General features: G+C 37.2%; 2 protein-coding genes across 2 annotated transcripts; one reads left to right on the top strand and one right to left on the bottom strand.

The window, feature by feature from the left end:
- The first annotated feature begins 150 nt into the window (after window positions 1-150).
- LOC141819969 (uncharacterized) lies at window positions 151-3,038 on the top strand. Its single transcript, XM_074707239.1, has 3 exons — window positions 151-537; window positions 634-1,082; window positions 2,386-3,038. The coding sequence occupies exons 1-3, from the start codon at window positions 373-375 to the stop codon at window positions 2,822-2,824; spliced, it is 1,053 nt and encodes a 350-aa protein (XP_074563340.1). The 5' UTR covers window positions 151-372; the 3' UTR covers window positions 2,825-3,038.
- Window positions 3,039-3,298: 260 nt separating this feature from the next.
- Window positions 3,299-7,402, bottom strand: LOC141819983 (triose phosphate/phosphate translocator TPT, chloroplastic). The gene is made up of 12 exons (XM_074707253.1): window positions 7,028-7,402; window positions 6,868-6,933; window positions 6,697-6,762; window positions 6,529-6,607; window positions 6,012-6,132; window positions 5,814-5,909; window positions 5,431-5,543; window positions 5,275-5,352; window positions 4,701-4,817; window positions 4,084-4,183; window positions 3,894-3,994; window positions 3,299-3,688 (listed from the first exon to the last, which is right to left on the bottom strand). Exons 1-12 carry the CDS (start codon window positions 7,324-7,326, stop codon window positions 3,671-3,673), a joined length of 1,254 nt encoding a protein of 417 aa, XP_074563354.1. The 5' UTR covers window positions 7,327-7,402; the 3' UTR covers window positions 3,299-3,670.
- Between the last annotated feature and the right edge of the window lie 6,482 nt (window positions 7,403-13,884).

The raw sequence follows: 13,884 nt of genomic DNA, 5'->3' as shown, positions 1-13,884 counted from the left end.
AAAATTCGAGCCCAAATTGACTTGTCGGGCTAACAATTTGAGCCCAATTAACTCCTGTCTTGGGATGGATGCTTCTCGAATCTTCGACGACCTTCTCGAGAGGTCGATCTGTTCCTGATAGCCGTTGGATTCGACGCTGCCATCGCGCAGAACTATCGAGAGGAGGCGGAGCTTCGATCGATCCATTCGCATTGCGATTTGCGGAAGAGGGAGGAGAAGAACGGCACGGTGGAAGAATCGAGGGGAGCCAAGCGGAGCGGCACCGACAGGCCTCATCATCAGGAGAAGAGAAGAAGGTACAGCAGCAGCAATCGTAGCGATAGTGATTTCGCCGGTGAGGGCAGCAGGAGGGAAGAGGCGGCGGACGGAGAGATGGGGGTGGATTACTACAAGATACTCGGCGTGGAGAAGAGCGCTAAGGACGACGATCTGAAGAAATCCTATCGCAAGCTCGCCATGAAGTGGCATCCTGACAAGAACCCGAACAACAAGAAGGAGGCGGAGGCCAAGTTCAAGCAGATCTCGGAAGCTTATGAGGCACGAATCGGAGCCTCGCTCTTCGATTTCTCTTGTAAATTTCTGATTTTTTTCTGATTCAAGATCTCATCGTTTGCTTTTGCCTGTCTGTTATAGGTCCTGAGCGATCCCCAAAAGCGGGCTGTCTACGACCAGTACGGCGAGGAGGGACTCAAGGGTCAGGTCCCCCCGCCGGGCGCCGGTGGTCCAGGAGGCACCACCTTTTTCTCCAGCGGCGGGGATGGGCCGACCTCGTTTAGGTTCAACCCCAGGAACGCCGACGATATTTTTGCAGAATTCTTCGGGTTTTCCAGCCCGTTTGGTGGGATGGGCGGCGGTGGCGGTGGCACCAGGGCCGGATCCAGATTCCCCGGGGGAATGGGGATGTTCAGTGAAGATATCTTCAATTCTCCCTTTGGCGCGGCCGGGGAGGGTGCATCGATGACCTCTCAAGTGCCGCGGAAGGCAGCCCCCATTGAGCAGCGGCTGCCGTGCAGCCTCGAGGAGTTGTACAAAGGGACCACCAAAAAGATGAAAATCTCCAGAGAAATTTTGGATGCTAGTGGGTAAGCTTCTGCTCCTATCTTTCTGATTAAGATTCAAAGTGTTTTCTTATCTTCACGTACTTAGTGCATCTTCCTTCGGTGAATTTACAGTATTTTTTTCCTGGAATGTCTTGGTGAGATGAAATTGTTCCTGCATTCTTTTTGAAAACAAACTGTTCCTGCATAAATGATTGCTCTCTTTAATATTATGCTTTATAAATGAGGGAAAGAAGATTCGATCAATTTAGGCTCTTCGCAAAAGTGGATCCTAAGGTTAGGAAGAAGTGTTTTTGCCCCTTTTTCCGTCTTCACATATGAAGATGGTAATTTGTAGTTCTATGGTTCTCCAGTTTCTCATGATTAGTGAGGATCAAACCTGCAATTTTCTTCTGCACAGTGTTTGGCTACTTCACTACTATAGCACTGGGACAATGGTTTTCATTGCTTTTAGTTTTATGTGACTTGCTTGTTATTCTGTATGTTAGCACACCTGGTCATCCGGATCTGCTCAGATCTTAAGGCACAAGAGTTTTTAGCATAAAGTTGTGGCACTTGGTAACAGCGAATCTTAAATGGTGGAGCACATGATAAAACACTAAACAATAAATCATGGCATTTAGTAATATTGAATCTTGGAAATCGGATTACACTAAACTGTGGCACTTGATGGTAGTAAACTATGGCATTAAACAACAAATCATGACACACTAAATCTTGCCACCTAGTTCACTGTGGTTATCGTTAAATTGTGATGCAATAATACTGTATTATCCGATCATTTTGTAAAAAAAAAATTGTTTTAATGATAATGAATTGTGTGAGTTCAAGTTAACATGCAGGTACAACTAAGTTTTGTAGTCAATCAAATGGTTATGTAAGTGGTCTTATTGTCAATATTGTTTGTGGTTATGGTTATCATGAAAAGATTTTAGTTCAAAAGTTTGAACTGTGTACCCTACTTAGAACAAAGATTTGTTGATGCATTGAGAACGAAGGACCCAGTTTGTTGGACAATGGATGAGGGAATAGATGAATCATTTTAACGTTTTGTGTTTACTAAGCTGATGGAACAAGGATGACGGTAGACGCGTCTCCTATTCTTGATACACTCAGATTGGGCAGATCAAGCAGCAAATGAATCGTACGCTTGTTTTGATTTTTGCTGAAGTTGAGTTTGAGTCATCACTAACTAGTACATCTTCAATTTCTGACTCGTATATGTTTCCTACGAAGAGTCGACTTGCCTTCTAGACTGATGTTCAGCTTATTCAGTCAGTTTGGATCATTCTGTTAAAAGACTATCTTCTGTATACATGTTTTGCAGGAAAACATTGACTGTGGAAGAAATCTTAACGATCGATGTCAAACCAGGATGGAAGAAGGGCACGAAAATAACATTCCCAGCAAAAGGAAATGAATCACCAAATGTAGTTCCCGCGGATATCGCCTTCATCATCGACGAGAAGCCTCATCCTGTGTTCAGCAGGGAAGGCAATGATCTGGTTACAACACAAAAGATCTCTTTGGCAGAAGCCCTGACCGGTTACACAGCTCATTTGACTACACTTGATGGTCGGAGCCTCACCATTCCCATAAGCAAGGTCATCCATCCTGGCTACGAGGAGGTGGTGCCTGGAGAAGGAATGCCAATTCCCAAAGATCCATCCAGGAAGGGAAATCTTCGCATCAAGTTCGACATCAAGTTCCCGACGAGGTTGACTGCAGATCAGAAGGCTGGCTTCAAGAGGTTGTTGGTTCCATGAGAAAAATGAGACTTTGAGAATATGCAGCTTCCTAGTTTAGTGCCATAAACATGGATGTTAACTAAGAAAACATGGTTTATTATCATCTTCTATGTCATTTAATGTTTGCAGGATTTATATAATGCATTTGTCAAGTCATAGAATAATGAGGTCACAAATCAATCTTCGCAACGATTTGTAACTGCTTTTTTGTTTGATCAGCAAAGTTGCAATGATTCAGTTATTTGAATACAAATTTCAGAAAATTTAACATGTTTTATGTTCCATAAGGTTAAACAAAATATATCATCTTGAGTTTTAAAAATTGTAGGAAGATTTTCTTGTGTTATCTAATATGCTGAGAAAGATTAAATTTCGATTTACAAATATAATAAATTTATAATTTATATTTATATAAACTAATTTTATAGTTATTTCAACCAAGTGCACCACAAGAGAATCTGTACGAATAACCTAGTGGAAGATCCAACCAAACAATTCCAACTTAGACACAATTTTGATTGAGATTTTACATTCAAAGACAGGCAGAGCAGCAAAATAAATACACTCAAAATCCCACAGTTCCAAATCTCCAGCTTAATTTTACTACAAGCACTCTGATGCTCTTATTTAAGCTTATAAACAAGAATTTATTTGCAGTTATAGAAATTAATTAGCCAGGAAGGAGGATTTCTACTCTGCAATGAAGGAACACAAGAACCAGAGAAAGAAATGAGATGTAAAAGTAGGTGGGCTTCAAGTGGCTGCCTGCCTCACATCACTATTCTTTCTCTTCTTCAACTGGCACAAATGTTGTGCCAGACCTTGAAGTCCATGGAATCTTCCAAGCCCAAAGCTGTCCACTGTTCACGCAGCTTTTATTTGCTGCAGATGTTTCAAAAGAGATTAGTCGGGAAAACCGAGTTTTCCTAGCGAAGCAAACCGAGTTTTCCTAGTGAAGCAAAAGACCAACCGGCCTGGAGTTCAGTAAAAAGAAAGGTGTTTGCTGATTGAGTTCTCGTCTTTAAACTTATTCTTCAGTTTGGAGTTAACCTAGTTACTTGTTTGCTGATTGAGCAGAAAAACTTACTCTTTTCTCCTCTTCCATCTTTGCCTTAATATACGAGTAGAGGGCGACGCCAGCAATGGCAATGCCGGTGCCAATGCCTGTTTGTGTTGAAATCTTGTTCCCTGTGAAAGGCCGGAAGAGTTAAAATGCCAACGGCGTATGGTAAATATATAGACAAAGAGATATTGTACTAATCTATGGTAGCTCATACCAAAGATTACGATTGAGAAGCCGATCACGAATACACGTTTGAGAACATTTCCAACAGCATGTGTGAGAGGAGCAACTCGTTCCAAGGTGTTGGTTGCTAGCTGTTGATCATTTGCATTAGACTTTGTAAGAATAATTATATTGAATGGCTTGATTAGAAATATCGTGACATTTAACTCTATGAAAGAATCATCAGACGAACGGCTATGTGCCACCCAACCAACTCCGATAATTCTCTGGCAAATGCAACTGAAATCTTACTTCTTGTGCATTGTAGAATGTCAATGGAATAGTACTACATTGTTTTTAAAATGGGATATTGGCATTGTTAAAGAAAACATATATTTTCTTTAGTTGTGTTTTTTTCTTTCCTTGAGAGCCATCTAAGTTAGTAAAGTAGAAAACAAGGAACAGTGTGTGGTGTTGATAATCCATCCCATTAATCGGCTGGGACAGTGAATCACTAAAGGGTGCATCTAAAAGTTAATCTTTGCTCTTCCTAGTCAAGTGATTGAAAAATACAAAATGATAATATTATGTAAACAAAGTAATTATTTGTAGAATTGCAGGTGGAGATGATAGATTTATGACTATTAATTCTTCATGTCAAACAATTACCTGGTTGTAGAGGTGATAAAACATTCCAACCCAGAAAAGGTCAGAGATAAATTTTGTGGTACCGACTTTGGCAATTGCATCCTTAAAGCCATGCTGCAAAAGTTGAGGTCCCTCCAACTGCAAGTTCCAACATGAATGACCAGTGAAAACTAAATTATGAAGATGCTAAAAACAATTGTCATTAAATTAAGGAACAACTAATACATTAAGCAAAGAGGGAATAGCATATTATAGTGTGAAAACTGACAGGTCTTCTACTCAATGCCTATTGTTTTAGGTTGAACCTTGATATTAATACATTAAGAAGCAGTACAGCAAGAGTGTATATTAGGTTCTTAAAGTAGTTGGTTCCATAGGCTAACCAATCATGTCAACCATTCAAAGCAGCCAACATGCGAATATAGGATCATAATGAATTGCTCAAAAATATGGAATGAATCTTAGACTAACTAAAATGGTCTATTATGATTGGGTGAGATTCAAAGTATGATATACAATATCTGATGTGCAGCATTTGAATGCAGTAAAAAAAACATCCTCTTGATTGTTCTATACATTTTATTGACATACTCACCAGAATTGCAGGAGGGATACAAACAACCAGAGCAATGATTGATATGTAAGCATAAACGTTTGTACTATCCATGTCAGTCTGCAACAAACAAATTGCCAGTTTGTAAGCAAATTACACAAATATGACATGAAATATAGGGTGAAGAGACACAATAACCATGGCTTTCTTAGAATAAATGCTGCGATACGTGAAGGAGATGTTTGAGATCATAGCACTAATGAAGCCTGTCCAGTTGAACGATAGCTCCGTGAGGGATGCCATTGAAACACCTGTAACAAGATTTACCATACAATTCTCTCATATATGAAATATTTTCCCCACTTAATGTGAATAGGAAATGAAAATACAGTTGCAGTGTCCAGAAGGAATTGTCAATCTATAGCAACTCCTTTCATTAATATTTTTGATATAACAAAAACTGAACTCACAATTCACACTTCCAATATAAATGCATAAAGAAGATTGCATGATCTTTAGCAGCATTTCTTTCACATTTTCAAAAGATATAAACATGCAAAAACACAAGAGCAGTAAATTACCAATCACAACTGGAGCTAGAGATAACCAGAGAGTCCATGGTATCTGCTGTCCAAGGATGAATTGGGAAGCCGCTGCATTAAAGAAGGGCTCCAAAGCTGGCACGAAAACAGTTTAATGTCAAGAGTACAATTTAGAAGCACTGAACTGGAACAATTCTTGAAACTCGAAAACTCCAGTAAGCCAAAGTTCAAGGTTACCTTTGATTGTGTGAGTGAATGAGACTGCAACCGCAGCAAAAGACACATTGCTAGTGACATGGCCAAGAGCATGGCAGACGGCAACAGGGATGAGCAACTTCAACAGGTTCGAGTCGAGGGGCTATAAGAAAATAAACAAGCTTAAATCGAATACCATGCCATAGCTTACTAAGCAAAGCTCCAAAATTAGCAAAATTCTGCAGTGAAACGATATCAGTTATCTGAACCGTGTCCACGCACAAATACCTGATCGCTACTCACGATCGGGCATTTACAGGAATAACAATTAAGAGAAATGATACATTACATGAAAACGCAGCATGAAAACGCAACATGATACACTACACTACATGGATGTGAGACCCAGGTCTTGCTTTTTCTATAGTGTATCATGCTGCGTTTTCATGTAATATATCATTTCTCAACAATTAACTCGCTACTAAACTTATCGAAGGATCAAATGCAAGGGTAATTCTAAGAGGCAACGTGCAATTTGAAAACGGACGGCAGGACTTACGGCGCGCTTGGGAAGACCAACGCCCCAGCTGACCAAACAGTAGACCACGCCGACGAACAAGTGGATCACGGAAACGAAGCTGCATCGACGGAACCCGGTGAGCTTACCGCAAAGCTAGATAAAGTGACCAAATTATGAATCTCTGTGCGCCATTAACAACGAACTCACTATGGGTAGGGAAAGTAATTGTATATCTTCTTGTTGAGGATGTTAAAAATCACGTTCAAGAAATACCTGCAAATAAATTTTTTAAATATATATATATTTAAATTGAGTGGAATAAAAAGTAGTCCATCAAGTCAAACTGCGAGTAAAAGTTTGGCGGTGAGGTTACCGTACCACATGAAGAAGAAGAAGCCGGTGACCAGAGCGGGGTATTTGGCAGCGAAGCTCAGCTTTGGTTCCCTGATTTAAATATAAAAGAAAATAAAGAAAAAAACCCTAAATTTTAGCGAAGGGATTTCGAGAATTCGACGGAGGAAGTGGAGGCGGGCTTCACCCGACGGGATCGCTCCCTTCGGCCGGCGAGGAGGACGCGGCGGCGGCCACCACGGGGCGGAGCGGCGCCTTATGGTCGCCTCCGGCGACGGCTGCAGCGATTCTGGCAGGCGGAGTGGCGCGGTCGAGGTGGAGAAGCGCGGCGCGGAGCTGGCGGCCCCAGATGAGGTTTCCTCCGTCGGCCACGGAGCCGGCGGGCCGGGCAGCGGAGAGGGCCGCGATGGCCGGGCGCCGGAGACGGAGAAGGGAGGTCATGCCGCTACCGCTGCCGGAGATACTCGCCGCCATCGCCGCCGCCATCCTGCTCGCGATCGATCGAGAGCCGAGCAATGGAGGAAAGGGGGCGAAGAGAGGGAGAAGTTAAGCGCAACCGTTGGCAGCGAAGAGACAAAGGAGCTGCGCCATCCGACCGCATAAAAACTGCATCCGGAAAATTATTCGCCGGCGAGCACGCTAATCTCAGCGCGCACGGACGGCGGATGATCTCCCCGCATATAAGTTCCTACGCATCGTTTGGCAGGTACGCCTCCGCCATGTTATTCTCACGTAGATTTTTAATACATCCGCATCTCGTCCGCTGGATAAAAATTAAAATGGTGCTTTGTATTGTTTATTGAACGGAAGTCTTTTATTTATTTATTTATTTATTATTAGTAAAAGATATTCAATTTTAAGGATATTTTATTTTTAAATTATTTTTATTTTGTCCCTAGGTTATGATATAATGGTGGACATTTGAATAGTTTAAAATTTTTATAATATTATAAGATATGCCTTTTTATAGCCGATAAAAAATTTTATAAGATCGAACTAATTATATTTTGAATTAATCAGATGGTAAAAATTAAATATTTAATTTATAAAAAAAATATTTTTATTTTTATGCTATTATAGATAGTTGTTATATGTTGATTTTATATAATTATAATAATTATAATTTTGTAATTATTATAATATAATATTGAATAATATTGATTAAAAATAAATTATCTATATTATAACAGTTATGATTTAATTGTTAATTTGTTATAATATGAGTTCATCTATGTTAACTAATATTGATTGATGAGAAATAAAATATTTATATTATAAGAATTATGAATAATAATTATTGCTTTGAAGCATATATTGAGTTGATTACGCATAATAGAGTTGGTTACGACAAAATCAATATCCCTCCTAGATAGTCGTAGGACCGACCGTGTTTCTCAATTTACTTCCTCATAGATAGTCGTAGGACCGACCGTGTGGGGTCATTGGGATAGTAGGATTCTACCTTTTATAAAAGAAGATCAATAGTAATTGTTATAATATAATAGAAATATTATTATAATATATTTATTTATATGGATAAAAATAAAATGTTACTATAATATAATGTATTGGTATTTATGTTATAATAATTATGAATTATAATTATTAATAATATAATTTATTTGTATTAATTAGAATTGAAATATATATATATATGGTAGGAGTTATGAATTGTTATAATAGTTAAAAATAAAGTTAATTTTAAAAAGTAATTAAAATGTAAAATGAAACGTCTTTAATTTCTATTCTAATTTTATTACACAAGCAAGAAAGGAGGGGAGTGAGAATAACATTTAAAACTATGATTTGATAAGGGAGCGGCGCAGGGTTGTTGTATGCGAGGGTTATCCAGAGAGCAGTGGTGGAGAGTCATCGGGTTATCTAACCCACACATTGTGGCTACCCTCCTTATCCTCTTTCGCGATGACACGGACCCAAACTTTTTGTGGGACTTGAAGGTTCTCGTGAACAATTTTGTGGACGTAGATACTGTACAAATTATCTAAAACAAAGTGATATAGAAAGAAAATGGAGATAAGAGTTTGTATTGTCATCATGTAGTTCATCTTTCTCTTTAATTATTAATTTTGTTCAGTGTTCAGTGTGTTCTATTATAGGAGATAAATTTTGTTGAAGAGACTTGGTTATCTTCTGATGAATATTAAGTATCATGTGTATTAATCAAGACGTTTATAAAACACAACTAAGCAAGAAGAAAATGTTGTTGAATGATCTAGGTCAGCATTGAGTAGACTCACACATAGTGTATGAATCAGTAATTGTTTTGGGTCAGTACGATTTGGTCCAAAAGGTTAAGATTTTACCGATCTGGTTAGATGATATGTCAGATAGAAGACTTGACTCCAGGGTTGACTGGTTTGGTCTCACGTCTCGACTCGGCTTTGCGCTCACATTCCTAACTCGAGAAAGGTGGTCAGGCCTGAGTAACCAACACAGATCAAGATCCAAGACTCGACTCGGCATTCAGTTCAGCTCGGGATCATGCTCTCAACCCCTCCCAAAGTCCAACTCTGGTTCGACATCCGACTCCGAGCTCTGAGACTAAGTTGCCTCACCAAGTCTCCTCCCTATTATATCAAGCCCCGCCTCGGCCTCAAGACTCGTCTAAGCTGTCCTCAGCTCAGACTCTCTCTGCCGCCCGCACTCTGCCTCCTCAATGCCTACACCGCGCTCAACTGACTCTGCTCATTTCCTCATTTAGCTGAACAGGCCACCGTCAAAAAAACACATACAATTATAGGATATCTTAGATAGCTCATCTACCCCATTAATACGTCATGATAACGCAGTCTGATGTTGTATCAGGTATGGGTGATAAGATTCTTTGTTACTGCGGTGATGATGGGATGTTCTCCTTATCCAGATGGGACATCTCCTCTGACAAGATTTTTATTGAGGGATATTCTCCTTAATTAAGATAAAACAATTTTCTTATTGTTCTCTTTCTTAAGTCAATATAACTTTCCCCTCTCACAAATATAGGTACGCGCATAGAATTACAAATATTCATTCTCTCTACATTCTCGTATTTTCTTCTCCATCTCCGGTTAAAGATCTGACTTGAGTATCAGAACGGTTGAGCTCAGGCATCCTTGACCTTCGTTATCATCCTCTTTTTTCCTTCTTGCAATACAGAGTTTGGTGGCACATCAAAGGCCATCGGCCTCGTCCTTTGTTCTTCGTGGGTACTATCTTAACCGTCAACTTACAAGTCAGGTGGCCAACGATCCATTCGGAAGGCGATTTCAAATGAGAACAGTACATGCTTGAATGTTTGAAGTGTTTACAGCGTTGGCGATTGTGTCGATATGGCTGCAGCACATGCTTCCTCTCTGGGCTGTGAGATGAAAGCAGAGATGAAGATTGCTTAATTATACAAAACAGAGCCAAGGCATTGACTTGCTCAATCGATCATGGCAGACAAACTACTCTGCTTTCTCTTTCCTCTTTCGTCTCGTTCCTCTAACCGTCGCCAGTAGACGAACCTAAAATAAGTAGAATTCAGAACATCCGTCACTAGAGGAAGGCAACAATATTATGAAAAAGAAAACAGAAATGTTGTGATGTGTGTGTGTATTAGTCCATCAAATCATAATTTGAAGCTCTTTCCTTACTGCAATGCAGTTCAACAGTTGAACTTGAAGCAGTTTGGTTCCACTCTTACTGGGCAATTCTCAGCCACGGCGAGACTGCTGCAGTGAAGAAGCTGTGGGCATCTTCAATGGATGTTGATTGTTGAGAACGCAAAGCCATCCACCAATGCCAGTTTCTTCGAGGCAGAGGTTGCTACCCTAACGAAGATCAGGCAAATAAGAACATTGTGAAGCTCTGGTAATGCTGTTGTGCACAAGGATGTGAAATCCAACAACATCCTTTTGGATGGAGAATATGGTGCAAAAGTGGCAGATTTTGGGGTCGAGATCGATGTCCATGATTGCTGGTTCTTGTGGATACATAAACATTGCCCCAGGTTTGGTTATCCTTTGATTCCATGATTCAAAACTCAGTTCTTTCCTGATCCTACTTTAGCTTGCACTGTTTGATATCCCTTCTGATAAAATTTAAACTCTTGCAGCTACTTGTTGTGATCCATTAGCTAGAATTGTCAAAAATTGCGTCCACATTGTTGGTGATTCAATGTAACTTATTTTCTTTTCCTATTTGCAGAGTATGCTTACACACTTCGAGTCAACGAGAAGAGCGACGTATACAGCTTCAGCGTGGTTATTCTCGAACCAAACTAATATCCGGCAAACTCTCAATTCAACTTATTTGATTGTTTAAAATTTTTACATTTCAAATTTATTTGATTAGTTATTGAATTTGATAATATAAATTTATTTATTCATTTTGAAACTTTCTTAAACTCTAAACCCTAAATTCTAAATCCTAAAATCCTAAACCTTAAAATCCTAAATCCTAAAATCTAATGATGATTTATAAATATTGTTCATGAAAATTATTCATGAATATATAGGTATTCAAATTTTTTCATTTATTTTAATAAATTATTCAAGTTTGATAATTTAATTAATCTTATATATATTAAATAAATATAAATAAGTTCTTATTAATTTGAATATCATATTTATAATATAAAAATATAAATAAAATATAAAAATTCTGAGGGTCTCTTGCATATACTCGATCTCTGTGTTAAATTAGTAGCCGACATATGCAGGGAGCGTGGTGCCAGACTTCCTTTAAAAGAAAAGAATCCCATGCACTTGCTAGTGCTGCCGCCTGTGTCAGTGGTCAAGGCACGTGCTCGTTCATGCGCCCATTTCTTTTTGGAGATTTAAAAAAAAAGATTTTTTAAAATAATAATAATATGTTTAATTTTTATTTTAAAATATTCTTATTTTAGAGTGCAATTGAGATTGTAATTGCTATAATATAGAATCACATTATTATATATAAAATTTTATTATATTAAAATATTTAATTAACATCATTTCAATTTGATCTCGTAGCAATTACTATATATATATATATATATATATATAGGGAATTTTTTTACTCTACTTTTTTATTATAAAAAATTATCATGATCATAAAATTTAAAATTTATATAGAAAATGATTTTTAATTTCGAAAAAATATTTAACATTAAAAATATGGGCCAAACCAACGACAAAAGAGGCTCAGTTTTGCATTTGGGCCAAGTTACTGGACCATGAACTGACGAACCATCACGAAAAAGAAAAGAAAGAAAGGAAAAAAAAATAAATTAAAAATTATATGAAACAGTGATTTAGAGAAAAAAAAAAGATAGCCGAGATGGGTCAAGAATTGGGATGGCAATGTGTGATCCGATTCTGTGTTTAGAAAAAGAAAATATTAAGAGGTAAATTGATTTAGTATTTTTTTTAAAAAAAATAAATTCAAAAAAATATTAAATTAATTTATCACATCATATATCATATGCCCATTCATAAATGAATGGGTAGGATAATAAAATTATATATATATAATGACTTATATGCTGCATATTCTATGAGTATATATGCTCATAGTATAAATTACTTTTTTAAATTTTTATTTTTTAATCTTAACATTAAATTTTAAATTTTAAATCTTACATTCTAAAGTAAATTTAAAATCAAAATAAAAAAATTATACTAGATATCATGGAATGTGCAACATAAGATGTATATATATAATTAAATTTGATATGTTATGGGCATATGTTTGTGTATACAGTGTCCGTGATAGAAGTTTCCAAACCCTCGGATTAATTCTGGATGCTCAGAATAGAAATAATGTAATTTTATAAATATTATTTATTTTTTTACTTACAGTCATTTAAGATTTTACTTTTAGAATTTAAGAGTTGAGTTGTAAAATTAAACATGAAAAAAAATTTAATATGAAAAGAAATTTAATGCTCATGGGATATATTGAATTATTATCTCATACTTTTTATCCTGCACACTTCATGTGCAATTAATTTTTATTCGTTTAAAATTTTTTTATGTTTAGTACTATGACACAACTTTTAAATCCTAAAAGTAAAATTTTAAATTACTTAATCGTAAGTAAAAAATAAAAAAATTATAAAATGGTATTGTTCCTATTCTAGAAGTTCAAAATCTTCTGTCACGGACGTTGCACACACATACAGACACGCAGTATATTAGGACTCTATATATATAGGGTTTCGATATCTTGTGTGTCTGATAATGCGTGACTCATCCGCGACAAAAGAATCGGGGCACCCGAAAGTATTTCAAGCGTCTGAAATAGTAACAGTGATATTTTTATTTTTATTTATTTTTTAACTTATGATTAAATTATTTAAGATTTTTTTTACAGTACTTTAGAGGTTGGATTATAATACTAAACACAAAAAAAAAATAAAAAATGAAAAAAATTTAGTTGTTCATAGCATATATCAAATTGTTATCTCACACATCTTACTCCACACACTCCATTAGCAATTAAATTTTATTTTTTTTTATTTTTTTTATTTAATATTATAATCTAACTTCTAAATCCTAAAAAAAAATTTAAATTACTTAATCAAAATTTAAAAAATTAAATAAATAATAAAAATAATAATACTGTTAATATTTCAGACTCCTGAAATATTAACAGACGTCCCGAATCTTCTATCCCAAATGAATCCCGTATTAAGACTTGAAATTCAAAATTCTCATACTTGATTATGATTATTATTTAATCGGACCCTCTCTGTATTCTTCATTAAATTAAATCGGATATCATATCTCCTTGGGATTATTGTCATCCCTAATTACTAACCCAGAAGCAGCCTGCCTCAAAGGACGTGAAACTCACGTGCGCGGAGTGGGGGCGGAGTACCTGCCCTAGCTCTACTGTCCCGCACTGCAGCGGTGGGAGTGCAGGGCAGTGCAGTGCAGTGGAGTGGAGTGGAGGACCATCCTTGAAGAAAACAGGGCAGGTTCGAAGTGAGGGATCGAATTGGAAGAGTAGTATAGAGAAGAGAGGGAGGAGAGAGGGAGGAAGGGCATTAATTAATTAGATGATTCAAGTCGCCGGAGG

The sequence above is a fragment of the Curcuma longa genome, unplaced genomic scaffold (genome assembly GCF_044706935.1).
Source record: "Curcuma longa cultivar G26 ecotype Majalengka, Jawa Barat unplaced genomic scaffold, ITB_CL_G26_1.1 utg2646_np1212_2152390_RagTag, whole genome shotgun sequence".
NCBI classification, from domain to species: domain Eukaryota; kingdom Viridiplantae; phylum Streptophyta; class Magnoliopsida; order Zingiberales; family Zingiberaceae; genus Curcuma; species Curcuma longa.
The sequence above is the reverse complement of the archived record's forward strand: the minus strand, read 5'-3'. Positions and strand labels throughout refer to the sequence as shown.